The sequence below is a fragment of the Balaenoptera ricei genome, chromosome X (assembly GCF_028023285.1).
Source record: "Balaenoptera ricei isolate mBalRic1 chromosome X, mBalRic1.hap2, whole genome shotgun sequence".
Taxonomy (NCBI): domain Eukaryota; kingdom Metazoa; phylum Chordata; class Mammalia; order Artiodactyla; family Balaenopteridae; genus Balaenoptera; species Balaenoptera ricei.
The window spans coordinates 120808933-120834276 of record NC_082660.1 but is presented as its reverse complement, the minus strand read 5'-3'; the positions used below and the strand labels follow the sequence as shown (position 1 = coordinate 120834276).

At 46.1% G+C, this 25344-nt stretch overlaps 1 protein-coding gene across 5 annotated transcripts in view; it reads right to left on the bottom strand.

The window, feature by feature from the left end:
* The window catches only part of VGLL1 (vestigial like family member 1), a 66910-nt gene extending 52029 nt beyond the window's left edge, over positions 1–14881 (bottom strand). For 3 of the 5 annotated variants that reach the window (XM_059910255.1, XM_059910259.1, XM_059910254.1), the window contains exons 1-2: positions 13869–14072; positions 9880–10098 (exon numbers count right to left, since the gene is read on the bottom strand). In XM_059910255.1, the coding sequence (XP_059766238.1) occupies positions 9880–10098; positions 13869–13884 (235 nt within the window). In that variant the 5' untranslated portion in view covers positions 13885–14072. Of the gene's footprint in view, positions 1–9879; positions 10099–13868; positions 14073–14653 lie in introns of those variants that run through there. The other 2 variants (XM_059910258.1, XM_059910256.1) reach the window with 2 other exon arrangements.
* Positions 14882–25344: the final 10463 nt, after the last annotated feature.

The window sequence follows — 25344 nt, the reverse complement described above, 5'->3', positions numbered from 1 at the left end:
TGCTTCCCTTCCAGAATTCTCTGAGTGAAACGTTAAGGGGAGTGGGTGGCGTGCCTCTGGCCAAGGTCACACTTGGTCACTGAGTGCACCGGAGCACAGTTTGGCTGGGAGTATGTGGCCCAATCCTGAAGTCACAGCAACCCAATGGTGGGCCTTGGGTGGCCTGGGGAAAGCACCTGGCCAGAGCAGGCTTGGGTGCGGTGTCCCGTGGAGCAGAGACCCTAAATTTTGGTGGGCCTCTTTCTCAGGCTGCTTGGGCAAACAGCTTCCAGCAACCACGGCCATCTATCCTGGGGACCGCTGGAGTGGCTCCCGGTTGCCACTGCTAGAAGTGGCCCTGGTGACACTTCCTTACCCAAGATCCCCCTCTTAGTTACTTGGGAGATGAGAGGGAGCCCCAGGGAAGACTCTGCTGCCTTCTCAAACCCCAACCTACACTAATGAATGGAGAGCAGGCAAGGAACTCTTTGGGGACACTTAGGGAAGGCTGGATTTTTCTCATTCTTTTTTTTTTCCCTTCAAGGTGATACTAGGCAGTGTTTGTGAAATGTTAACCACCTCATATCTTGTGATGTCTTAAAGTGGATGTGGCTTTAGTCTTTTTTTTTAAATTGAAGTATAGGGCTTCCCTGGTGGTGCAGTGGTTAAGAATCCGCCTGCCAATGCAGGGGACATGGGTTCAAGCCCTGGTCCGGGAAGATCCCACATGCCTCAGAGCAACTAATCCCGTGAGCCACAACTACTGAGCCCGCGTGCCACAACTACTGAAGCCTGCACGCCTACAGCCCGTGCTCCGCAACAAGAGAAGCCACCGCGATGAGAAGCCTGCGCACCACAATGAAAGAGTAGCCCCTGCTCGCCGCAACTAGAGAAAGCCCCCTGCACAGAAACAAAGACTCAAAGCAGCCAAAAATAAATAAATAAATTTATTTAAAAAAAAAAATTAAAGTATAATTGGCTTACAATATTATTTTAGTTTCAGGTGTATTTTTAGAGATTATACTCCATACAAAGTTACTATAAAATATTGACTATAGTCCCTGAGCTGTACATTACATCCTTGTAACTTATTTATTTTGTACCTAGTAGCTTGTACCTCTTAATCCCTTTCTCCTATTTTGCCCCTCCCCCTCCCCCCCAGGCTGGATTTTTCTTTCAGTAGGAATACAAAAGGCTTCCATCCCCTCTACTCCAACTCTGAGCATCTAGCCCCAGCCTCTTAGTCCCATCCATGCCTCTAGCGTTCCTGAGGCCTCTGGTCCTAAGACCAGGTCCTGTTCAGAGAGCGCAAGTCTCCATTTCTCACCCTGCCCTTTTAGGGTGAAAATAGCGAGCTATTCTCTGGCGTCCTAAGCAAACCCAGAGGCACCACCCATGCCACCCATAGACACTTCTGAGAACCCCAGAACCTTCTAGAAAGCACCTCCAGGCATCAGAGTTTGCTTCCACCCCAGAGGACACTCCCTCCACTCTACCCTTGCATGGTGGCCCCGTCTCCCTGTTCCAGACTAGTTTCTGGACACATCAACCTCAATGTCACCCCCTCAGAGAGGCTCTCCCTGAACTGCCAATGTCCAGGGTGTTAGCCGGCTACTCTCCGTGACTATGCCCTGCTTACCGCTCCATGGCATAAGCCTAACCTGTGATTCCCTCCTGCCTTCCTTCCCTCACTATTGGTCTTCCCCACTAGCCAGTAAGCTTTAAGAGGACTGAGATCCCTTCTCTTTTGTTCACCATCACATACTCAGGAACTTGCACAGTGCCTGGCACAGAGTGGGCCCCGACTAAACATTACTGTAATGAAGGCACACCCACATGTGTGCCCTCACACGTGCACAGGCATGCTGGCACACACACACACATACATGCACACACACAGTCCCCACTAAATCCTTCTCTGTGGAGGAGAGCAGCACGCAGAGGGTCTAAGAGCACAGACTTTGAGGTCAGGCAGGCTGGGAGTCCAATCCCAGCTCTGCCACCTCCTATATGTGTGACACCGAGCATGTCCCCTCCCGTCTCGGAGCCTCTTGGGGCTGTTGTGAGATGGAACGGGACAATCCATGTAAAGCGCCTGGCATGGTGCCCGGGACCTAGTAGGCACTCAAGAAGTGAGAGCTGTCGCTGCGGTTACTATTAGTATTATTTTGGTTTAGAAATGCAGAGGAGGCTCACATTCACAGGTTTCTCTCCTGGTCTGCAACACTCCACAGAATCAACCAGGAAAAAGCAAAATGGTAATGCACGAGGCCTGAGGAGCCTCTTTGCCCTCAGTCACCACAGAAGGGAGGGCAGGAAAGGACAGAGCCAAGGAGCCTGGGAAGCAGTGGCAGCCGCAGCGCTTCAGCGCTGACGTGGAGGATGGAGTAGGTACTGGCTATAAGAGATTTCACAAGCCTTGGCTTGGTGTGTACATTCCCAGAAATAATCCATCAGAGGTGGGCAGGAACAACTGTAAATCTAGAAGAGCTTTTGTTTATTGAGCACTTACTATGGGCCAGGCTCTTTGTCTAGCATTCTGGATGCATCTCCCGTGAGCTTCACAGGAACCCAGATGAGAAAGTAGTGGTTAAACTAACTCGCCTAAGGCCACACATAGCTAGCAGGTATAGAGCTGGCTGATTCTCAGCCTCATACTTCATTCACCGGTTCTGTCTCCCATAACTGCAAGAATGCAGCGAGCCTGCGCTTTCACACACTCCCGTGGCTGGACAGGGGGCAGATGGGCATAACATTTCTGGGAGCAATTTGTCAGTAGCTATCGAAACCCTAAAATTTGAGTGGACTCTGATGCAGTCATTCTACTTACAGCAATTTATTTTAAGAATATAAGCAATGATGCCTGCAAAAATTGAGCTACAAGGATATTCAATGTGATATTTACATATAGTGAAAGACTGGCAACAATCTAAATGTCTGAAAATTTTAACAGATTTGGTACATCTATAAAAAGGATACTCTTGAGCCATAAAATGATGTTGTAGTAGAACATGTAATGGCAATAAAGATACATATGGCTTATTGTCGGTTAAAAAACCAAGTTACAAGCCATGATGTGCAAAATGATGTTAGGTTGTAAAACTTAGTATGTGCGCATAGATGCACATGTGGTTTTGTGTCCTGAATGCTTCTCTGTGTTTTCTAAAGTTTCAAAACTTGACACATTATTTTTGTGATTAGAAAAATTTAGTTAAGTAAAAACTTATGAACCCACTTGACGCAGTGAACCTGTCACAGCTGTGAAATAATTGCCTGATTACCTTCCACCTATCTTTTCTTCCTTTCTTCTTTCTCCCCTGTCTCCGCCTTTAATATAAATGCTGCTTTATGATGAAGTTGAAGCCGAGATCCCTCTGAACACATACACATATCCTGCCCCACGAAGGTCCCAACTTTGACCTGCCTGATGTGCACACACTGACTCTCCCCTCTCTGCCATCTTGGCTGGTGGCACTTGTCTCTGATTCATTCATCCCAGAAACAAAGAGGATATTCTTTGTATTAGCCGTTGGTTGAAATAACACCAGAGGCAGAGAGACAGCTTATGGAGGACAGTCCTGTTCCAGGGCACCCAGTTTGGGGAGGTGGGTCCTATTCAGTCCCATCCCCTCCTTCACGGCCTCCTGCCTGGGTTACCTAGTCTTTTGCTGATTATCCAGGTTCCCTTTCCCAACTGAAAATAGGAGATTAAACATAGAAAGTGTACTAGTATTTTGAAAGTAGCTAAGAGCTCAGTATCTAGAATCAAATGATCTGGTTGTGAACAGCTGCCCCTTACTAGCTGTGGAATCTTGGACAAGTCATTTGCCTCTCTGAGCCTCAGTTTCCTTACCAGGAAAATGAGCATGGTGAGAATTAACCAATAGGTTGGTCTGAAGAGTCAGTAATATAATTCACGTGATAGCCCCTAGCAAAGGGTCTGGCACACAGGAAGTGCTGAATAAATATTAGTCATTATAAACATTATTAGTGAGAGTCCTAATAGGCATTAACTCTCTGGCTGGGGTGTTGCCAGGGTCTACAAAGGCAACATAGTGGAATAGTCAAGAGACTGATTCTGAAAACAAACAAACAAAAAAAAAAGAGACTGATTCTGGAGTCTGACTGACCTGGGCTTCATTCTTTATCACTCACTGGGCTGTGTGACCCATCCCATCACTTACCCTCTCCGGGCTGCAGTTTCCTCCTCTGTAAAGTGAGGCTATTAATACCCATTGTAAAGTGGTTTTGTGAAGTACAGCACGCATGTAGGAAAACGCACAAGTATAAGTGTGCAGCTGGGGGGAAAATTTTTTCACAAACTGGGTGATGAGCACCCAGATCAAGGAAAAGAATATGACGGTCACTCCGGAAGCCCCCCTCAGCCCCCTTTCCCATCACTAAACCCCTCCAAATGTAACCCCTCTCCTGTCTCCTAACACCATATATTCTGTTTGCCCAGCTTTGACCCTTATCAATTGTAGTGGATTTTAAGGACTGAAGTGAACGCAGTTACAGCACAGCACCCGGCACCCAGTGTGGCTTCCTGTTAAGTTAGTGCAGAGTCCTCTCCCTCATTGGAAAGGAAGACACGAAGTCATCAGGGTTCACAGGGGCCATAAACAACTAGCATGACTATACCTCACATAGATATTCACACTAAAACAGAAACCCAAGACATGGAAGCAACCTAAATGTCCATCGACAGAGGAATGGATAAAGAAGATGAGATACACACACACACACACACACACACACACACACACACACACACACAAGTGGAATATTACTCGGCCATAAAAAAGAACGAAATAATGCCATTTGCAGCAACATGGATGGACCTAGAGATTATCATACTAAGTGAAGTCAGACAGAGAAAAACAAATATCATATGATATCACTTATATGTAGAATCTAAAAAATGATACAAATGAACTTATTTACAAAATAGAAACAGACTTACAGACTTAGAAAACAAACTTATGGTTACCAAAGGGGAAAGGGGAGGGAGGGACAAATTAGGAGTTTGGGATTAACAGATACACACTTCCATATATAAAACAGATAAACAACAAGGTCCCACTGTATAGCACAGGGAACTCTATGAACTATATTATCTTGTAAGAATCTATAAAGGAAAAGAATCTGAAAAACAATAGATCCATATATATGTATAACTGAATCACTTTGCTGTATACCTCAAACTAATACAACATTGTAAATCAACTATACTTCAATTTAAAAAATTTTTTTTAAATAAAAAAGAAAGAAAGAAAGGAAGGAAGGAAGGAAGGAAGAAACCCAGTGTTTCTTCCCCACCCCGACTGGATTCTGGAGGGGACAAGAGAAGGAGACTGGCTATAAAAGACCTCTGAGGGCTCAGGTTGTATGTATACCTTCTTCTCAGCAGCCCTTGAGCATGTTGCCAGGCCTAGGGCTGGGCTTGAGGCTGGGACAGGAAGAATACAGGGTGGTAGTGTACCAGAACCGTGACCCCAGAAATAGTAACTTCTGAAGCTTCTCGAGTTACCTACTCTGAAATCCCCAACGTCCTTCTTTTGAAAGGGAGATAATTCAAAGATACTTTCAGCTTGTGTTTTCTTTTCTACAAGTAGGGCCAGTATAAATTATACCTAAGTAAATAAAAACATAAGTTTGATTTGAGAAAAGCAGCCAGGAAATTCAATGGCATTTCCTAGCCATACGGGCCTCAGTGTTTGGGCTTTGCGTATTTGGCCTGACAGAGCACCCTTAGAGAATGTGGGTGAGCCTGCCATGGGAGCCCATGAATGGAAGCCTGTTCTCGGTGTGGCTTAGCTGGGGCCTCACTAGGGCCAGGCAGCCTGGGGCTGGCCTGCAGAGGCTGAGAGGATGCTAAGGGTCAGTAATGAAGGACCACTTTATGGATTTCCCACTATTTTCGAAGCTACGTGCATCTCATGTAACACCTCCAGTGAGAACAACTGGGGACCCGCCTTCTTTCAGGGGACCCTCCCCGGAGGCAGCAGAGCTTATGAGAAACTTGACTCCTAACTGTGATAAGAGGGCTTGAGGAAGACGAGCTTTCTCCTTCATTTGTTCAAGCAGCCGGACGGACGAACATCGGCCTAGCCCCTACCACGCGCTACGAAGGAGACGCATCTTCACAGTCCCGGGATCTGTGAGACTCTCACACGGAAAACGCAACAACCCAGAAGGTAGGTGGAGAAGAAAGCCGCCTCTCTGTTTGGCCTGGGAAAGCTGGCTTGGGCAAGATATAAGGTCATGTCCAAGTTCCCTTGGCGGGCAGGGGCTTCACAGAATGCAGAGCGAAGTCAGAAGGCATAAGAAACAGGGCAGCAGCCAGCCAGCAGAAGCCCCTGGACAACGTGGGGGCTGACGGGACGGGCCTGCTGCTTTGATCCTGATGTTCTGAAGGTGGGCCCTCGTACCCTCTGCAGCCATTCAAAAACATGCGTCAAGCCTTCACACCACCACCGCAAAAGTAACTACCACCTACATGGCATTTACTATGTGCCCCTTGACATGCGTTATCTCATTGATTCCTTCTCTAGTTCAATAATACTCAGTTTTACAGATGAGGGAACGGAGGCCCAGAAGGATGAAGTGCTGTGCCCTGAGATCACATGGCTAATCAATGGCGAAGCAGGTCCCGCCTCAGGCTGCCTGGTTCTAAAGCCATACACCAAATGAATCCCTCTCTACAGTGACTCCATCATTGACAGAATCAACACCTTGTGATCCAAGTCACAATTTCAGGGGACTTCCCTGGTGGCGCAGTGGCTAAGAATCCACCTGCCAATGCAGGGGACACGGGTTCGAGCCCTGGTCCGAGAAGATCCCACATGCTGCGGAGCAACTAAGCCCGTGCACCACAACTACTGAGCCTGCGCTATAGAGTCCGCGAGCCACAACTACTGAGCCCGCACGCCACAACTACTGAAGCCCGCGCACCTGCAGCCCGTGCTCTGCAACAAGAGAAGCCACCACCATGAGAAGCCCGCGCACCACAACGAAGACCTGATGCGGCCATAAATAAATAAATTTATTAAAAAAAAAGAGCTCTACAAATCACAATTTCATTCATTCACGAAATATTTATTGAGCACCTTCCATGTGTCAGACATTAGGCTGGGTACTTGGAAAACATCAGTTAACAGATTGAGTCCCTGCTGCCACAGAATTCAGAGTCTAGGGGGTAGGAAGAGCTAAGAAACACATAAATATATAATATGCCACATGGTGACAAATGCTAAGAGAAATAAAACAGGGTAAGACAGAGAGTGACAGGGTGGGGACTTCTATTTTTGAAATAGATTGTCCAGGGAAGGCCTGTCTGAAAAGATGACATTCCCATGGAGACTTGAATGAAGAAAGGGGAAGTCATGCAGTTATCTGGGGAAAGAGCATTTCAGGAAGAGGGGAGAGGACGTGCAAAGGGCCTGAGGCAGGACTGTACTTGTCACGTTCTACAAAGAGAAAGGAGGCTACACTGGAATGAGGGAAGTGGGAAGTGGTAAGATATGAGATCAGAAAGATGACAGGGGCCCAGGCCAGGGAGGTCCCCATTAAAGACCTTGGATTGGATTCCAAGTGAGATGAGAAGCTACTGGAGGCTTTCAAACAGAAAAGTCATATGGTACGACTTTCAGTTTAATGGTATAGACTGAAGCGGGGCAAGGGCAGAAGCAGGGAGACCGATGAGAAGGCTACTGCAAAATTCCGGGACGGGGGTGTGGAGATGGTTTCTCAGACCAAGGGGAGAGCAGTGGAGGTGAGGAGACGTGGTCAGAGTTCGGATATATTTTGAAGGTAGAACTTACAGAATTGTTCGAAGGATTGGATGTGGGATATGAGATAAAGAGAGCAGTTAAATATGACTCCAATTAATTGGAAGGATGCAGCTGCCACTTACGGACGGAGCAGGGTGACGGGGAGACTAAGAGTTCAGCTTGGGACCTGTTTGGTTTGAGATTCCTATTAGCTATGTGAAGTGAAGGTATCAAGTAGACAGCTGTGTAGATAGGTCTGAAATCCAGTCTGGGCTAGAGACACGCATTTGGGATTGATCAGCACATAGACGGTATTTATATAGATGGTATTTAACACCAAGAGACTGGAAGAGATCCCCTAGGGAGTGAGTGTAGAGAGAGAAATTGTCTGAGATCGGAGTTCTGGGGCCCTCAAATGTTTAGGAGTTGAAGCGTTGAAGAGGAGAGGACATCCAGCAAAGGAGACGGAGAAGGAGGGTAACCAGGAAGCCAGGAGGAAAAGCATGAGAGTGTGACATTATGGGATCCAAGTGAAGGAGGTATTTGCAAGAGGAGAGAGCAATCGACTGCAGCAAACGTTGCTGATGGCTCAGCTAAGATGAGGACAGAGAAGGACCGTTTGGCTTTGGAAAGTGGAGGTCCCCGGCTAGCCCGGATAAGAGTGGTTTCAAGGAGTGATGAGGATGAAAAACAGAGTGGAGTGGATTCCAGAGAGCAGGAGAGGAGAGGAAGCGGACGGAGAGGCCATGGACACCAGTTATGAGTCTTGCTGCAAAATGAAGCGAAGAAATGTGACGATAAGCCAAGAGTTGGTTTTATCTCAGGTTGGGTTTACAAGGCAAGCAGGATAGAAGAAGTGAGGGACTATGAATTGCTGGTGCTGACAAAGAAGGGATTGTAATATATCCAAGCCAAAGTGTTCAGAACTAACCCAGAGTCAGATAGCCAAAGTGGGCAGACTTGTCTAGGCATGAAGAGTCTGGGGTCTTGACCCTTCCCAGGAGCCAGTTAGATCCTCTGAATCCCACTTACCACATGTCAATTCCCCAAACGACTCAAGAGCAGCCATTCCTGCTGGTGCTCTGAAGTACTCAGCACAGCGTTAGACAGCACACCTCCCCACTCTCCACGCAGCCCCTGGTGCCCAGTGTTTCCTTTAGTACCTGCTGCTGCTACACCCCCTTCCACATGTTTCCTGAAGTCCCAAGAGTCTCTGAGAAAATCACATCACCTGACCGGAAAAGTTATTTCTAGGAGAGAAGCAAATTCTGAAAAGCTATATCGGCTAATACACCCACTCCCTGTCCAGACCGAAAGAGTCTGGCCAGCCAGAGTGTTGGCGTCTGAAAGCAGAGGTCCCACTTGGAGGCAGGTCCATCCTCCAATGGGAGCAAGGCGTTCAGCGCGTGAGCGCGGCACCTTTTGACATAGCTGTCTTGAAATGTGTTTTGAGAAGAAAGAATGCTTATTATTAAAAAAAAATTACCCAATAGCTTGTGCAATAGACACCCCTGATGCTGTTAAGGGTGGGGAGAGGGACGCCGCCAGACAGTTCATTTGCCTCCCTCTGGCCCTGCCCCTGCTCCCCAGAGCACCCACTATTAATTGAGAGGAGGCTGGGTGTACATGCAGGGGACACGCATGCTCTTATCACAAGTCCTTTGGTGTTCCTGACCTGTCATACAAAAGTAGTAGTAATAATAATAGTACAGATAATGGTGCTAATAATGAACAGTTGTGGCGCTCTTATTGTATACTGAGTAGTGAGCTCAGCATTTAACACAATTGAGGACATAAGGAAATAGGTATATCAATTTGATTAAAGTGTCCTTGTTTTTTTTTTGGCCGTGCCACACGGCTTGCGGGGATCTTAGTTCCCCGACCAGGGATGGAACCCGTGCCCCCTGCAGTGGAAGCACAGAGTCCTAACCACTGGACCGCCAGGGAAATCCCTAAACAGTGTCCATTTTCATGTGAAACTTCTGAGAAAAAGGTGTGACTTCTCACTAGACAGTGTGACGTGCCTTCAGCAAATATACACACGTCTAAGAGCATCGAGGGCATCAGAACTGGTCTTTCCGTGATAGCCCGATAGGTAATTCCAGCCCCACCCTCCCGACATGCTCACCATTCCTCAGGATCACATCTCCGCTCTGGCTGGAAGGGCTGAGTCCCTGGGGGCTCTTGACATTGCCCAGAGCTCTGGAGAAGTGTTCGTCCACTACGCTGCTAATGTCCCCTTGGAAATAGGTGAAAAGGACACAGCGGGAATTCCATTCAGTCTTGATAGGGCTCTGCATCTGGACAGCGGTCTTCCTCACTTCTTCCATCGTGACACAGGGGAGAGCTGCGGAGCAAACGCAACATGTCACTGGCACTCTTTTTCCAAGCGGCTTGGCTGTAGTTTGGAGAAGCAGCATCCTTGAGGGCGAGCAGTTTGCTCCTAAGGTTCAGGCTCTCTCACTGGGGCCCTGCGGAGCTGCACAGCTGCTGAGTAGTGTTCAGGAAACAAGACAGAGCTCTACCAAGTCCTGAAGGGATCCTCTCTTACAAATGAAAAAGATTGTCTGGGAGCATGATTAGAAGAGCATCAGGAAGTGAAAAAGAAAGAGAGAGAGAGAGGGAGGGAGGAAGGAAGGAAGGAAGAGAAAGAAAGAAAGAAAGAAAGAAAGGAAGAAAGAAAGAAAAGAAAGAGAAAGAAAAAGAAAGAAAGAAAGAAAAAGAAAGAAAGAAAAAAAGAAGGAAAGAAAGAAGGAAAGAAAGAAAGAGGGAGGGAGGGAGGAGGGGGAGGGAGGGGACACTGAGGCCAAAGAGTGGAGTAACTTGCCTTCTGGGGAAGTGCCTGCCTCCCCCGAAAACCACATGCAGATCCCCCTGAACAAGGGCACGAGTACCCCAGTAGAGCTTGGCTAAAGCAATCCAGGGGGTACTGACAATTTCAGGTTCCCTAATAAGCACTGCTTTCCACCTTGGCGACCTCCATGCAGGAGCATCAAACACATCAAATTCTCCCTCCCCCCTGAAGCCATAATCTGTGCTCGATGGGGTCCTGCACCCACCCCCACCCCATCTTAGAAACTAGCAATTACAAACAACACCAGTTCTGAGGCCTCCAGACAGATATACTCGGCCCAGAGTCATTTAGAAAATGTCAGAGCTGTAAATCCAGGTCCAATTGACTTTGAATCCCATATTCTTTTTTTTTTTTTTTTTTTTGGTTGCACCGCATGGCTGGCAGGATCTCAGTTCCCCAATCAAGGATTGAACCCGGGCCACGGCAGTGAAAGCCCGGAATCCTAGCCACTAGGCCACCAGGGAGCTCCCAGACAGATATACTCTGAAGCAAATGCAGAGAACGCTTTCCACACTAATATTTTGTGGCGACATTGGGGAAAAGCACTCTGTTCACCACGCTTCCTCTGTGCCTAGAACGGTGCCTGCTGTCTAGCTTAATATTGAGCAAATGCTCAACAGCCGTTGGCTAAATTGCCTTAAACTTGGCCTCCATCATTGGATTCTACCTGTGAGCTCCTTGAGGGCAGAGGCTGTCCTTTTGCACCCAGGCGGGGACAGGCACACAGTGGGCACTGGAGACAGGCCGTGGCCTTCCTTTACCAGGGAAGTAACCAGTCTGGGTGCTTCGTCACCTCTGGCCATCCAATCTGACTTGCCCTGTGCTCTGGCTAAAGACACCTTGAATCTATTCATTCTGATGCATATAATGCAAATGACTAGAGTTTAATAGCTCTTCTCCCTCTCTAGTCTCTGAGATCCTCGAGGATGGGGGCCGTTTCTTATTCATTTCTTTATCTCTAGCACCTAACACTAAGTAAACAATGGGCTGAGTGATGAAATGCCATTTCGTGCAGTGAAAGCGCAGTACAAGGAAATCACACCAGTTAGAGGTCAGAGGACCTGGGCTTGCCCTTGGCTGGGTGTGTGCCTTTGGGGGAAATCACAGGGCCTCTCTGGGCTTCAGATTCCTCTAGGGTAAAATGAAGAGGTTGGGGTGTATGAATTCTGCAGCCTGTTCTTTTATGGTCCTGCCAGAAGTGCCAACAGATTATGATGAAACATTAGGAGGGAATCTGGCAGTGAGCAGAGGACCCTTACTTAAAAGTTCTCCTTTCGGAATCCTAGCTTCAGTCACAGCTGGATTCTGTTCTCCAGAAGCCTCTGATTGAGCACGTCAATCTGTTTCCCCCGGGTGACAACCATGCTAAGTAAGCATCACAGGTACTACCTGAAAAATGAATCCACTGTATCCTTATTTCAAAATACGTGGGAACAACCACTTTGAAAAACTGGCGGTTTCTTCTAAAGTTAAATGCACACTTACCATATGACCCAGCAACCCCACTTCTAGGCACATATAACCAAGAGAAATGAAAACAGATATCTGCACAAAGACTTTTACATGTTCTCAGCGGCTTTATTTATAACAGCCAAAAAGTGGAAACAACACAAATGTCCATCACCAGGAGAATAAATAAACTAGCTGTGACACTTTCATACAATGGAATGTTCGTCAGCCATAAAAAGGCACAGACTACCGATCCACCCAACAGCATGGATGAATCACCAAAACATTAAGCTGAGTGAAAAAAGCCAGACACAAAAGACCACATATTGTATGATTCCACTTACATGAAACAGGCACAAATAATCTATGGTGATAAAAGTCAGAACAACGGTCGCCTGTGGGGTGGGGCTTCGAAAGGGGTGAGAGGGAACTCGTAGGAGTGTTGGAAATGTCTTACATCCTGAAGAGGGTGAAGGTTACACGTGGATGTAGACATTTGTCAAAACTCATCAAACTGTACACTTAAGATCTGTGCATTTCACTGAAGGCAAATTATTCCTCAGTGAAAAAGCACATATTATCGTCAGATACTTGGACTTGTAGAAATAAAGCAAAGGCGTAATCCTTGGGCACGTTACGCGGTAAGTCAAAGACAAGTACTGTATGATCTCACTTATATGTGGAATTTTCAAGAGGCAAACTTGTAAAAATAGAGAATAAAATGGTCGTTCCCGGGGATGGGGGGCAGGACCGATGTTGTTTAAGGAAACAAACATGCCATGAGTAGTGAATAAGCCCTAGAGCTCTACTGCACAGTGCAGTGAAAGTAGACAACAATATTGTATTATAGTCATCAAACTTTCTAAGAGACTAGAACTTAATTATTTCAACCACTGGAAAGAAAGGATAATTATGCATCATGATAGAGGTGCTAATTATAGCTACGATGGCAATCATATGACAATATATAAATTGATCACATTAGCATGTTGTACACCTTAAATCTACAGAATGTTATACGTCAAATATATTTCCAAAAAATAGCAAATCAAATAAATAAATAAAGCGACAGTGTTATGAATGACGAAGTAATGATAAATGTGGATGCAGCCCTTCTTCTAAAGCGGCAGTTTACAGAAGACCTACTCTGTGTCGGAAGCTACAGATATACTTTCTCCAATCTTTACAACCTTCAAAGTAGGTATTCTTGTCCCCATTTTACAGATGAGCAAATTCAGGCTTAGAGAAGGGAGATCGAGGGCCCAGGCCACGCAGCTTGGTGGTGGCAAAGCTGGGGTTTGAACTCAGGTCTCCCTGACTTCAGTGTCTGGCCTTTTCTCACCATCCCTTTCTAACTACCTGGTGGGGCTAACCGTCTGTTCCCCTGCACGGGACTCGCGCCAGGACCCTAACCCGGCTCTCTGGCTCCCTGTCGGGCATGCAGGCAGGCGGCCCGTGCGCTCTCGCACACATCTTCTGGAAGCCTGTACCGCAAGGGCCGCTTGGTGCCTTTGTGGGTTTTGCCCTCTTACCCTCTCATCAGTGGCGACTTCTCTAGCTCAGGCTTGACCCAGCCTGCCACCTCTCTTTGCTAAGTCTCCCTGAAGCCACGAAAAGAGCCAGCCGGACCCTTGGGACATCAGGCGGTGAAGCACGCTCCCAGCCCCCGTGGCCAGAGACCACAGGCTAGCTCCGTAGCGATAGAGCAGGTCAGAGCACCATCTCAGCCCCCTCACCCGGGGGGCTCAGACCTTACACAACTGCTGATCCTGAATAAACCCCAAGACCTAGCCATGCCCCTCTCTTTTACTCACCAAACACATGACACATACTCGAAAGGAAAGCCCTGGGTTACGTCTCTGGATCCAGCTGACAAGCAGTTCTCCGGACTGTACTCAGACCTCAGGGGAGAGGATCTGTATTTGCGGGCTATTCAAATTCTGAGAACTGTTATCTGGTTTACTTCTTTCATCCCCACACGAAGCCTCCTTGAGGGCTCTCTTCTTTATTCGGGAGTGAATTGGTGGGGTGGGTCTGACTTAGGAGAAGGGGGGCCGCAAAGCTGGAACTAAGGGGAGGTCAACGAGGCAGAAGAAAGGGTGGGACTTTCCTAGCCAAGATGTTTCTGTATCAACGCCTGGCTTTGTAGCGAAAGTCTCTTGCTGACAAAACCCTCGGCCTTGGCCAAGCTTTGCCAGCTGTGCCATTCTAACAGCAGAACTACAAAAGTCCACTGTAACTTGCAGTTTCCCCAACGCACAAAATATCAAGACACCAAGTAGGCATCAAAATACTTGCCCGGTCTTCTGCACAAATATTTTAACATGGAATCCAAGAGGAACGGTTTGACCTGACTTCTTCCAGGCTGCCTACCTTGACGTGCTTACCACCCTTCTGCGAAATGGTACCCAGCACCACGGCGGTGGGATGGGGAGTCAAAGAGGTGATCACTTGGAACAAAAACCCCAAAGGGACCGGACTGTATCTCACTGAACAAAGCATGTGATGCCCTCCACCACCACCCCGCCCGCAGCCCCGATTCCTTCCCAGTTGAATTCCCATCCCTCCTGCCTCCCCCAAAGTCCCCACCTTCTCTTACCTTAATTCTCGACCATCGGCGGAGACACAGGAAGATGCTATGGCCGGGCAAACGTACCTTTTGATGGCCGGAGCCGCCTGGCCCGTTTTAGAGCAGCTCAGTGCTGGCCCGAGCAGGGCCTGGCGATCTTGTGCCCTCCCCTTGCTACTTTCTACCCCTCTAGCAGAGCCTAAACGAGGCATTTCCTGCTAGCTATCTATTAAGAATGCAGAAAATGTACTCCAACAAGTCAATCGGGTTGGGCACCTGCAGGAATGAGGAAAATAGGTAGTTCTTTTTTTTTATTTCTTTCTTTTTGCATTAAAAAAAAAGCACTTAGCGATATTGTCTCTTAAAGTGGGCGGCCAATTGTTTGCCCGGAAACCACACACAGAGTAGTAATGTCTGAAGCCTCAGTGGTGGGGCTGGGATCCAAGTGATGTGACTTTCACTCTCTGGAACCGAGAGAAAGTTTGGCTGATCTCTAGTTTCTTCCTCTCTCCCCTTGGGAAGAGAAGCGGAGCCCAGCCCCCTAGGATTCTGGACTTTCTCAGGCTTCCATGGGCCCAGAGAGATTGAGGACTTCTCCAAACTGGCAAGAGATGAAGCAGTTCAGGACTCCAGCTGCAGGTTTGGAGCAAAGGAGTCCCAGTCCTCGTTCTGAAAAATCTTCAATAGTACCTCAGTAAGTGGCACCATCATTCAGACCCCAAAGCCTGGAGCCGTTCTTTTTTCTCCCATTCTCTGTTTCAATCATATTAACTTAACAGATATTTATTAAACACCTACTATATGCCAGGCACTATTCTGGGAGTTCTGTTCCATAGTGAACAAAACAGACCAAATCCCTGCCTTCCTGGAATAAATACACACACGTTTTATGTTTGTACGTTATATGGACTTGTCAGATGGCAGTAAGTACTACAAGGAGAAATTAATCAGGAAAATGAAGCAGAGACAGGGAATAGGAAGTGTCTCATTTATCCAAGGCGGTCATGAAAGAATTTTCTGATAAGGTGACGTTTGATCAGAACCCCGGGGGGGAAAACCATGTTGATACCTGCTTTCCTGATATCTGAGGGAACATCTAATACAAAAGGCGGGTTCACACCTGGCTTGTTCACAGAAGGACGAGGTGGCCAGCACCGCTGGAGAGGCGGAGGGAGGAGAGATGGGGCCACAGCACAGACAGCCTCTCCGGCCACGCTTAGGCTGTGGGCTTTTCCTCTAAGTGAGAAGGAAACCTGTTGATGGTTTCCATCCTTTCTCGCCACCTCCACCTTGCTCACCTTCGTCCAAACCCCCATCATTTCTCCGCGGGACCACAGCCTTCTAACTGACTCAGTACTCCCACCCTTCGCCCTTTCTAATCCTTCACCCCAAGACAGCCAGAGTGATTGTTTGAGGACATGCATCGAATCCTGTCACTCCTTGTTGAAAATCTTCCAGTGGTGTTTGTTCCTGGCCCGTGACCCGCCCCCCCCCCCCACCTTGCTGTCTGTCCTCATCTCTTACCACCGACCCCTTCGCTCCACTCCAGCCCCACTCACTCCTGACTGGTCCTTGAACAGGTTAAACACCCTGCTGTCTTCACACTGACTGTTTTCTCTCCCCGGGATGCCCACCCCCCTGACACCCTCCTGACTTGCCCTCCCCTTCATTTAAACCTGGGCTCAGTCACTTCTTCCGAGAAGCCTTCCTTCATCATCCTATCCACGTCAGCAGCGTCTCCCACTCTCTGTCCTCTTACCCCACGTCCTATTTCTTCACAGCACTTTTCACCTCTGGACGTCATATTGCATATTTATTTGTTTACAGTTGGTTGCCCCTTCTAAAATCATGCCTGGTATATAGTAGGGGCTCAGTAAATATTTGTTGAGTGAATGAATGAGTAGTGGAGGGAGAGAAATTATTCAGGTATTGACACAAATAGACAACCACAATGGTAATGAATCAATATCTGGTGCAGGAGAGCCTGTGATAAGGAACCCTGACTTCATCAGCAAAGGTAGGGTTGTCTTCCTTGTGCAAATAATGCTCCAGCTGAGATCCAAGAGGTTGAGAAGGAGTTAACCATGCAAAGAGGGGAGGGATGACTGGTCCAAGCAGAGGAAACAGCATGTGCAGCAGCCCTATGGCGGGAAGGGCCTGGGAAATATGAGTCATAGGGAAAAGGAATGGAGACAGTGGAAGAGAGAGCGTGGTGCAAGGTGAGCTGGAAAGGTAAGCAGGGGCCAGAGCAAGAAGGGCTTTGCAGGCCCTATTGAAGAATTTTGTCTCTTTCCTAAGCAGCAGAAGAAGAGGAAGCTATTTAAAGGTTTTATGGAGATGTGTGTTGAGGAGAGTGGGGAAGGGGAGGGAGTGGGAAGTGACATAATCAGGTATGCATTTGTTTTCTTTTTTCATTTATATTTTATATATCCCACAGCTTGCACAATCTTAGCTCCTCAACCAGGGGTTGAACCTGCACCCTCGGCAGTATGAGCACAGAATCCTAACGACTAGACTGCCAGGGAAATCCCCAGATGTGCATTTTGAAAACCTCTGTCTGGCCGCAGTATAGAGAAAGGATGGAGGAGCACATGGCCGTGAATAGACCAGTTGGAGGGCTGCTCACGTGGTCTAGGGGAGAGATGATGGTCGCTGCATCTGGGGGTTGAGGTGGAAGCAGAGAGAAGTGGATGGATTCAAGATGTAGTATTTAGAAAATAAAATTGACAGATTTGATACCGAATTGGATATAGGGAATGAGGGGTCTCAAGGATAACTCCTAGGTTTGCGGGTTGCATAACTTGATTGATTAGAGTGCCTTTCACTGAGCTATGAAACATCGCAGGTGTGTCTTCTTTACGAGAGGAAATAAAGATTTCTGTCTGAACATGTTGATTTTGAGGAATCTTTGAGCTATCTAAGACGGGATGGTAGTAGTCAGTAGGGAGAGAGGTCTGAGTTGGAGCTATGAACTTGGAAGCCGATGTTATGTAGACGGTCATTGAAGCCTTGGGCTCTGACTCACCCAGGGAGAGCGGAGAGTGAGACATAAAAAAGAACTAAACCACTCTAAAAAATACGGGGGAACAAAAAGAAGAACAAAGGCCTGCTCGTGTAACTGCAACATTTACCGGCCAGGTGGAAGCAATGAGCCAGCAGACATTACTGAGAAAGAATGGCAAAGGAGGGAGGATAAACATCAGGAGAGCGTCAGGACCCTACAGCCCAAAGAAGAACATGTTCCAAGATGGTGGAACCCATCACCTGGGTCAAATGCTGCTGAGAAGTGGGAGAATCTGATGCCTGAAAAATTTCTGTTGGATTTAGTAGCATGCAAGTCATAATTGACTTTAGTGAGAGACGTTTGCTGAAGGGATGAGGCCAGAGGCAGACTCCAGCAGGATGGGAGAAAGGGAAAGTACGGACAATGTGAGAAGGACTTTGCAAGAGTTTGGAGGTGAAAGAGAGTGGAAAGATTGAGCAGAATCTGGGAGTGAGAGTATGAGCGGTTGACTGACTTCGTTGTTCCTTTTTCTTGAAGGGATAGATTTCAACATGATTAAAGGCCAATGGAAAGGATCCAGTTCAGAGCAAGAGACTGAATATACTACAAAAAGAAGATATTGTTAATAATATAAAATATTGGAGAAAGCAAGAGGAGAGGATGGGATCAAAGTCCAAGTAGAAAGATGGGCTTTAAATACAAGGAGAGACTGTTTTCTTGTAAGAGGAGGAAAGGGGCATAGGATGGTCCCAGACAGACAAAGTTTATAACCTTGGTACCTATGGTAGATATTTATCTACTTATTTTCAGTGGGAGGAGAATTGGACTAGGAGGCAAGAGATCCTGACTTTTGTATAGGATCTTCCCCTAAATAGATTCACAACCTTGGGGAAGTTCTCATTTCTTTGCCCATTTTTAAAGGAAGAGTGCTCTATTAGATGATCTCTAGGATTTCTTACAGCTGTGCTTATTCTAAGTAAATCAAGAGAATGTGAAATTCAAAATGGTAGAAAATTAACAACCTGAAATGTTTATTTTTTATTGTTTTCAAATGCAGTGCTCACTTCCAGTTCAAGGTGATGGACCTAGGCAATGTATTTAATCTCTTCTTCCCTCCCAAATCCCACTAAAATGCCCGAAGAAATATACAAATAAGAAGAAAAAAAATCCAGAGCAGTGCTAGAAAGCCCGAAAATGTATCACCTTCAGACCAGATAAATATAATGGCTAATAGTTATTCAGCACTTCCGGTGGGCCAGCTACTGCACTAAACAATTTACATGTATTAAACCACTTAAATAATTCTACAAGGTAGGTACTATCATTATCCAATTTAAAAAACGAGTCAACAGAGCCACAGAGAGGTTAAGAGCTTGTCCAACCCAGGCAGTCCGACTCTAGAGTCTGTACGCTAAACCACCGTTGTGTGACCTTTCAGAAACAATAGGATATTTCTAGAAATTATACTGTGGAACCCACATCCTGCTAACACAGGAATAGGAGAAGGATACTGGAGAAATGATTATGAATCCTCCAAATAGAGCCCCAGAAAAACTCAGAATTCGCAGGGGCTAGGAGCTACAGTGAGTCATGGAACAGAAAGTAGAGAAGTTAAAGGTCTGCCAAAGCAGCTGGGCCATTCTCCAACTCTGCGCACAGTGTCTTGCTGTAGTGTTCAGCCCTGGCCATAGCCAGTGAGAGCAGCTTTCTAAATAAAGCCCTTCTTGTGCGCAGAAAGGGAGCCCAGCATCGACTCTGTGGTTGGAGAGAGAAGTGGGGTGTGTCCAGGTAATTTGGGGAACACCATAAGGATATGGAGACAAAGGACATGCTGGCACAGCGGTTAAATCCTCTAAACCACGATACACCCAATAAGACACTTTCCCCACCTCTGACTGCCACCTGTTCCCCATCCATGCTTCATAAATGGGAACCCTCCTGTTGGCACATCCTAACCATTCACCCACACAGCTCTGCCACATTCCAGAAGAAAACCTGTCAGGTGAATAGTGATTCACAACTGCTGAGGACTCCAGCCAGGTTACCAAAATGTAGCCAAGTCCTTCATATGAATGGCTTGTCACCAGACATTTCGGGAAAATCAACAGCACAATGGAGAAACACTAGGATGAACAAGAAAACAACTGACTTCTGAGGGAAAAGTTAGTGTGGAAAATGTTTTTAAAATTCTACCTTGTATCTTGAGAGATGTCTAAGAGAATATTGCATCCCTAGAACAAAATTAGTCTGCTAAGAAGAAGTAGTCAGAGAATAAGACAGAGTTACACATGGGAAACAATTGCTGAAATAAAACAGGTCAATCGCAATGGGCATAACTTGAAAATGGTCTTAGTAGCTTGGAAGCCAAGTCATGGAAGATCAGTAGGACAGACTATGGACAACAAATGAGTATTTCATATTTTTATAGGTTTCAAATCAGTAGGAAACAGGTGGATGAATCATTTGATGGTATCAAGATAATTGGCTATTCATTTGGAAATGAATTAACTTAGAGGCATATCTTAAAGTTCAGTTATCCCCTTTCTCTCCTGCTTCAACTTCTCAATCTCTACTGGATCATTTCCATCATTATCCCAACCACCTCCATTTCCATTCCTTTCTTCCCCTTCGCAGCAACACTTCTTGAACTTGTGGTCCATGGTTGGTCAGCATCTCTACATCTCACCTTTCCTTTCCCACTTAAACCCAGTCCAGGAGGGCGTCCATTCTCACCACTCCAACGTATCTGCTCTCGTCAAGGTCACCAATCACCTCAACGTTACTAAATCCAATGACATCTCTCTGTCCTTGTCTTACTCGACCTCTTAGAGGTATTTAGCAGGGTTGATCACTTTCTTCTGTTCTTCAGACATCCTCCTCTGGGCTTCTATGGCACTGCTCTCTCCTGTTTTTCCCTGACTTTGCTGCCTCTTTCTTCCCAATCTCCTTTGCTCAACTTCTCTACCTTGGGTTACCTCAGGGATTGATTAGTTCTGGCCTCTCTCCTCTGATGCTATAATCTCTCATTTGATGATCCCAGCCTCAGAGTCATAAATATCTTCCATGTAACGATGATTCACAAAGTTACATCTCCAGCCTAGCCCTCTCCCCTAATAGGCACCACAAACATCATATGTTGAAAACTGAGCTCTGAATTCCCCTCACTCCAATTGTTTCTCATGTTTTATGCAAAAGTAAATACCATAAGAGTTAAAGATAGAAACATAAAAATTAAACTATTAAACTACAAAAAAGAATATATAGAAACATATATATGGGAAATATATTACAATAAGTATCATACTGAGATGGGGAAGGTCTTTCTAAGCATGCCACAAAGCTCAGGAGACATAAAGGGAAAGATTTCCCAATTGACACACAAAAAAATTCTGCATGACGAAAATCAACATAAAGTTTGAAGACCAAGGGCAGACTGATATAAACTACTTGCAGTACTTATCACAAATGACTACTATCTATGATAGAAAAAGAACTACAAATCTTTAAGAAAAGCCAAGCAAGTCAATAGAAAACTTGACAAAGGATATGAAGAAACAAATCCAAGAGGAAGAAATGTAAAGTGATGAACAGAAGCTTCTCTTCCTTAGTTATTAGGGAAGTACAAATTAAAATGAAGTACCAGAGAGGAGAAGATGGCGGAAGAGTGAGACACGGAGATCACCTTCCTCCCCACAGATACATCAGAAATACATCTACATGTGGAACTGCTCCTACAGAACACCCACTGAACACTGGCGGAAGACCTCAGACCTCCCAAAAGGCAAGAAACTCTCCACGTACCTGGGTAGGGCAAAAGAAAAAAGAAAAAACAGAGACAAAAGAATAGGGACGGGACCTGCACCAGTGGGAGGGAACCGTGAAGGAGGAAAGGTTTCCACACCCTAGAAGCCCCTTCGCAGGCGGAGACTGCGGGTGGCAGAGGGGGCAAGCTTCGGAGCCACGGAGGAGAGCGCAGCCACAGGGGTGCGGAGGGCAAAGCGGAGAGATTCCCGCACGGAGGATCGGTGCTGAGTAGCACTCACCAGGCCGAGAGGCTTGTCTGCTCACCCGCCGGGACGGTCGGGGCTGGGAGCTGAGGCTCGGGCTGTGGTCGGATCGCAGGGAGAGGACTGGGGGCGGCGGCGTGAACACAGCCTGAAGGGGCTAGTGTGCCACGGCTAGCCGGGAGGGAGTCCGGGAAAAGGTCTGGAGCTGCCAAAGAGACAAGAGACTTTTTCTTGCCTCTTTGTTTCCTGGTGTGCGAGGAGAGGGGATTCAGAGCGCCACCTAAACGAGCTCCAGAGACGGGCGCGAGCCGCGGCTATCAGCGCGGACCCCAGAGACGGGCATGAGACGCTAAGGCTGCTGCTGCGCCACCAAGAAGCCTGTGTGCGAGCACAGGTCACTCTCCACACCGCCCCTCCCGGGAGCCGGTGCAGCCCGCCACTGCCAGGGTCCCATGATCCGGGGACAACTTCCCCGGGAGAACGCACGGCGCACCTCGGGCTGGTGCAATGTCATGCAAGCCTCTGCTGCGCGCGCAGGCTCGCCCCGCATCCGTACCCCTCCCTCCCCCCGGCCTGAGTGAGCCAGAGCCCCCGAAGCAGCTGCTCCTTTAACCCCGTCCTGTGTGAGCGAAGAACAGACACCATCAGGTGACCTACACGCAGAGGCGGGGCCACATCCAAAGCTGAACCCCGGGAGCTGTGCGAACAAAGAAGAGAAAGGGAAATCTCTCCCAGCAGCCTCAGAAGCAGCGGATTAAATCTCCACAATCAACTTGATGTGCCTGCATCTGCTGAATACCTGAATAGACAATGAATCATCCCAAATTGAGGAGGTGGACTTTGGGAGCAAGATATATTATTTTTTCCCCTTTTTCTCTTTTTGTGAGTGTGTATGTGTATGCTTCTGTGTGAGATTTTGTCTGTATAGCTTTGCCTTCACCATTTGTCCTAGAGTTCTGTCCATCCGATTTCTTTTTTGTTGTTTTTTTACTTAAAAAATTTTTTTCTTAACAATTATTTTTTATTTTAATAACTTTATTTTATTCTATCTTACTTTTATTTTATCTTTCTTTCTTTCTTTCTTTCTTTCTTTCTATTTTCCTCCCTTTTATTCTGAGCCGTGTGGATGAAAGGCTCTTGGTGCTCCAGCCAGGAGTCAGGGCTGTGCCTCTGAGGTGGGAGAGCCAACTTCAGGACACTGGTCCACAAGGGACCTCCCAGCTCCACATAATACCAAACAGCGAAAATCTCCCAGAGGTCTCCATCTCAACACCAAGACCCAGCTTCACTCAACGACCAGCAAGCTACAGTGCTGGACACCCTATGCCAAACAACTAGCAAGACAGGAACACAGCCCCATCCATTAGCAGAGAGGCTGCCTAAAATCACAGTAAGGACACAGACACCCCAAAACACACCACCAGACGTGGACCTGCCCACCAGAAAGACAAGATCCAGCCTCATCCACCAGAACACAGGCACTAGTCCCCTCCACCAGGAAGCCTACACAACCCACTGAACCAACCTTAGTCACTGGGGGCAGACACCAAAAACAACGGGAACTACGAACCTGCAGCCTGCGAAAAGGAGACCCCAAACACAGTAAGATAAGCAAAATGAGAAGACAGAAAAACACACAGCAGATGAAGGAGCAAGGTAAAAACCCACCAGACCTAACAAATGAAGAGGAAATAGGCAGTCAACCTGAAAAAGAGTTCAGAATACTGATAGTAAAGATGATCCAAAATCTTGGAAAGAGAATAGACAAAATGCAAGAAACATTTAACAAGGACCTAGAAGAACTAAAGAGGAAACAAGCAACGATGAAAAACACAATAAATGAAATTAAAAATACTCTAGAAGGGATCAATAGCAGAATAACTGAGGCAGAAGAACGGATAAGTGACCTGGAAGATAAAATAGTGGAAATAACTACTACAGAGCAGAATAAAGAAAAAAGAATGAAAAGAACTGAGGACAATCTCAGAGACCTCTGGGACAACATTAAACGCACCAACATTCGAATTATAGGGGTCCCAGAAGAAGAAGAGAAAAAGAAACGGACTGAGAAAATATTCGAAGAGATTATAGTTGAAAACTTCCCTAATATGGGAAAGGAAATAGTTAATCAAGTCCTGGAAGCACAGAGAGTCTCCTACAGGATAAATCCAAGGAGAAACACGCCAAGACACATATTAATCAAACTATCAAAAATTAAATATAAAGAAAACATATTAAAAGCAGCAAGGGAAAAACAACAAATAAGACACAAGGGAATCCCCATAAGGTTAACAGCTGATCTTTCAGCAGAAACTCTGCAAGCCAGAAGGGAGTGGCAGGACATATTTAAAGTGATGAAGGAGAAAAACCTACAACCAAGATTACTCTACCCAGCAAGGATCTCATTCAGATTTGATGGAGAAATTAAAACTTTCACAGACAAGCAAAAGCTGAGAGAGTTCAGCACCACAAATCCAGCTTTACAGCAAATGCTAAAGGAACTTCTCTAGGCAAGAAACACAAGAGAAGGAAAACACCTACAATAACAAACCCAAAACTTTTAAGAAAATGGGAATGGGAACATACATATTGATAATTACCTTAAATGTAAATGGGTTAAATGCTCCCACCAAAAGACACAGACTGGCTGAATGGATACAAAAACAAGACCCATATATATGCTGTCTACAAGAGACCCACTTCAGACCTAGGGACACATACAGACTGAAAGTGAGGGGATGGAAAAAGATATTCCATGCAAATGGAAATCAAAAGAAAGCTGGAGTAGCAATTCTCATATCAGACAAAATCGACTTTAAAATAAAGACTATTACAAGAGACAAAGAGGAACACTACATAATGATCAAGGGATCGATCGAAGAAGAAGATATAACAATTGTAAATATTTATGCACCCAATATAGGAGCACCTCAATACATAAGGCAAATACTAACAGCCATAAAAGGGGAAATCGACAGTAACACAATCATAGTAGGGGACTTTAATACCCCACTTTCACCAATGGACAGATCATCCAAAATGAAAATAAATAAGGAAACACAAGCTTTAAATGATACATTAAACAAGATGGACTTAATTGATACTTATAGGACATTCCACCCCAAAACAACAGAATACACATTTTTCTAAAGTGCTCATGGAACATTCTCCAGGATAGATCATATCTTGGGTCACAAATCAAGCCTTGCTAAATTTAAGAAAATTGAAATTGTATCAAGTATCTATTCCGACCACAACGCTATGAGACTAGATATCAATTACAGGAAAAGATCTGTAAAAAATACAAACACATGGAGGGTACACAATACACTACTTAATAACGAAGTAATCACCGAAGAAATCAAAGAGGAAATCAAAAAATACCTAGAAACAAATGACAATGGAAACACGACAAACCAAAACCTATGGGATGCAGCAAAAGCAGTTCTACGGGGGAAGTTTATAGCAATACAATCCTACCTTAAGAAACAGGAAACATCTCAAATAAACAACCTAACCTTGCACATAAAGCAATTAGAGAAAGAAGAGCAAAAAAACCCCCAAAGTTAGCAGAAGGAAAGAAATCATAAAGATCAGATCAGAAATAAATGAAAAAGAAATGAAGGAAACGATAGCAAAGATCAATAAAACTAAAAGCTGGTTCTTTGAGAAGATAAACAAAATTGATAAACCATTAGCCAGACTCATCA